Source organism: Contarinia nasturtii, unplaced genomic scaffold (assembly GCF_009176525.2).
Source record: "Contarinia nasturtii isolate CC-2019 unplaced genomic scaffold, AAFC_CNas_1.1 Cnas_scaffold_1809, whole genome shotgun sequence".
In the NCBI taxonomy this organism is placed as follows: domain Eukaryota; kingdom Metazoa; phylum Arthropoda; class Insecta; order Diptera; family Cecidomyiidae; genus Contarinia; species Contarinia nasturtii.
The window spans coordinates 1-2,974 of NW_022199140.1; the positions used below are offsets into that span (position 1 = coordinate 1).

The 2,974-nt window shown below is 32.4% G+C and overlaps 1 protein-coding gene across 1 annotated transcript; it reads right to left on the reverse strand.

Moving 5' to 3' along the window:
- Positions 1–1,781: 1,781 nt before the first annotated feature.
- LOC116347315 lies at positions 1,782–2,825 on the reverse strand. The gene is made up of 5 exons (XM_031777877.1): positions 2,631–2,825; positions 2,410–2,560; positions 2,221–2,336; positions 2,009–2,156; positions 1,782–1,934 (listed from the first exon to the last, which is right to left on the reverse strand). The coding sequence occupies exons 1-5, from the start codon at positions 2,704–2,706 to the stop codon at positions 1,883–1,885; spliced, it is 543 nt and encodes a 180-aa protein (XP_031633737.1). The 5' UTR covers positions 2,707–2,825; the 3' UTR covers positions 1,782–1,882.
- Positions 2,826–2,974: the final 149 nt, after the last annotated feature.

Below are 2,974 nucleotides of genomic sequence, written 5' to 3' on the forward strand. Positions count from 1 at the left end.
CTTCAAATATACACGTTGAAAGTGTCAACTTGAAACATTTACGTAAAGACATTTCGGTTATTCGATCATGCAGTCAATCTGACGTATGCAATATTTTTGACGTACTAGAAAAATTAGCAAAAACTAGCAGTATTAGAACAAACTAGTAGAAATACTAGCAGAATTAGTGAAAAATAGAGAGAAATAGCGTTTATTATTATAAATTATTCGATCTGCAATTCATGGTTATCCCCTAGCGCGCGTATGACAGAACGTTCTGAGATCGTTTATGCTACCAAATGTTAAACTTAACGAATATGACAATGGTTTGTATCGGACAACACTAAATATTGCCAATTCTAGAAATATATGGAGCAGCCCTCGTATTCGCAATGTGCCGTCGATGAAAGCTTATATGAAGAAATAAATTAGCAAATGGACAATATCTTTTCTTTTATTTCCGCTGAAAAATTGACAAAATGAGGTTCCATAGAATTTTTTTCAAACTCATTTTTGTTTAATTAACTCATTAATCGAACGTTAGCTGCATCTTTCAATTTACTTGGACCAATTTGAACAAATTTCTAGAATTTCATTTCATTTATTTTTCAGCATGTGATAAAAAGTCTGCAGCACTACAATTCAAGGGCAACCGTTTTTTTGACCTCACCGAGGTAAAAAAAAAACCGGTTGCTCTAGAATGTACAAATCTATACTACTGTCGCAAATCTGGCACACAATGGGAGGAAATGACAGCAAATTTTAAAATTGGCGCGCTGTTTAGTTTCGATTCGAGTTGTAAAATTACATTGACGTCCCCTTTGAAATTCGATGCGCCACCGTCGGCTCAAAGAGACTTGAAGTCTTCACATCCGCTCATTGCTGGCACAGTGCTGCCTCTGACAGTTGCCGAGTGAACTATGCCAACATTGCATTGTACTCAACTAAAGCTATTTGGTATCATTTAGAAGAGCTATTTGGTACCAATTAGCTTTGCTAAATGATATCATTTAGCTCCTGAACATTTTTCCTCGGAACCCCTCAAATAATCTCTTAACTCTCTCAAAAATAAGTTTTCAATAGATGCTACTTTTTATTTTTAAACGTAATTCAACTTGTGACACACGAAACGAAGCAAGCAAATTTCTTATCACAACTCCAAATTTTAAGAGAAATCGGTTTTGGTTGTGTCAATGGCAAATGTGATGAACAATAAAAACATGTTCAAGAATATTACTTACAATATACAACGGATGCCTTCATTTATGGTCACGGAAGCTGTAAATCACAAAATAACGAATTGTATAACAACTTCGTGCACAACGTGCTGACAAATTATAATGATTTTTATTAATTTCATAACATTGAGAAGTCAAATTCGCGTGCAAAAAATAGAAAAAAGCGATTCAGATAAATTTTATAAATGAACGGCCAATATTTAACAGGGTACATCCCTTTTGATCCGGAAACAATAAGAGACGCTTGTACAGAAAACAGTGGTGGACTGATAATTTAATGGATTCAGCCCGGTTGCAAAGGTTGTAGGCGTCGTGTCATTTGGGATTTTCTGTGTTAATACAACTTTCCCAGGAATTTATACCAGAGTCACTCGTTATTTGGACTGGATCGAACCATATGGCCAAATGAATTTTTATATCAGAATTATTTAAGCAGCAACTTGGTTATGGGATGCAAGTAATTCTATTCGTCTAAGTAAATTCTTGAATATAAAATCAACCAAAAACCTTTATGCATACTTTCTTTTTTTTTTTAAATATATTTAGATTACATTTCAAGCGGTTATGAAATTCTCAATTCACTGCAGAAAATGACCGATTTTCACAAATTTTCCTTCGAATTATGAATATGCTACGACTTTATTAGGTAATTTTTATCTCACTTCTTACAGATCACGTTTATGAATGCCGCTTGGCAGGAAATGTCCCGTTATTTGACTGTTAATGAAAATACATCAAGTTATTTTGATTCTGATGTTATATAAACTAGAAGAAAGTTTTTTTTATATTACGGATTAAGAATGCTCCTGAAAAAGAATTTACATTCCATTTCACATATACTTTGGGAAAATCTCTCAATTACGACATGTAGAGGGTAAACTCCATCAAATGTACCGTTTAGCTGAAAAATATCTCCAGAATTTAAATATATGGTTTTGTCTATAAAAAAGAAAACAAAATGACAACAATTTTCACAATTCCAAACAAAATATAAACATTTCACCTAAGAATTTGTCTCTAAATATTTCGTGAATGTTATCGGCAAACTTTACAAAATCACTCTGATTAACATGATTCGTAGATATTTGAACATCTTCTGCATACACTTCTACTACTCTTCTGTTGAAAAAGAAGAAGATAGTCTCAATCAGCTTTTTATGCATGGATAAATAGTATTAAATCTTTCAATTACTTTTCGTGAATTAAAAGCATTGCAAATGATAGAAAAGGCCACGATTCGAATAAAGAATTTTCGCTTTCCTTCCTTATTCCTGCTTGGAATGAAATAAGTTTAGCTGGATACCAGCTATTATATTCAGAGATATAAACTCTGGTAAACGGCGCTAGGGCAAAAGAAAATAAAATGTTGACAGTTATATTTTTTTCATTTGATTTTTCAATGGATCTGCTAACCTTGTTTCATAATTAAAAATAATTCCCGTATCATATTTTGAAATATTTCATAGGGTATCATACCATGGTCGTCCATTTTCACCAAAAAAAACACTTCCGTCTGCCTACTACGCAAAATTTGACAATTAAGATTCACTTTACACCTTTTGATTGTAGAAAACTTAAAAGATTTTGTTGTTGTATCGACTGCTTTTGAAAATATATTTCTATTTATGAAGTTTATGAATTGACAATATCTTATATGGCAACTGTGTGATTTTCGTGTCGTTTTCGTTTTGTGATTTTCTATGTATCGAATATTCACGTTCGTTTTACAGTTTTTTTGATTTTCATGTACGACATTA

Excerpts from the sequence above, each read along its gene's own strand:
- LOC116347315 (XM_031777877.1), bottom strand. The coding sequence starts at position 2,706 with ATGGACGACCATGGTATGATACCCTATGAAATATTTCAAAATATGATA. Across the intron at positions 2,337-2,409 it reads ATGCTTTTAATTCACGAAAA|AAGAGTAGTAGAAGTGTATG; the intron begins GTAATTGAAAGA and ends CTTTTTCAACAG. Across the intron at positions 1,935-2,008 it reads TTCAGGAGCATTCTTAATCC|TCAAATAACGGGACATTTCC; the intron begins GTAATATAAAAA and ends TTTCATTAACAG.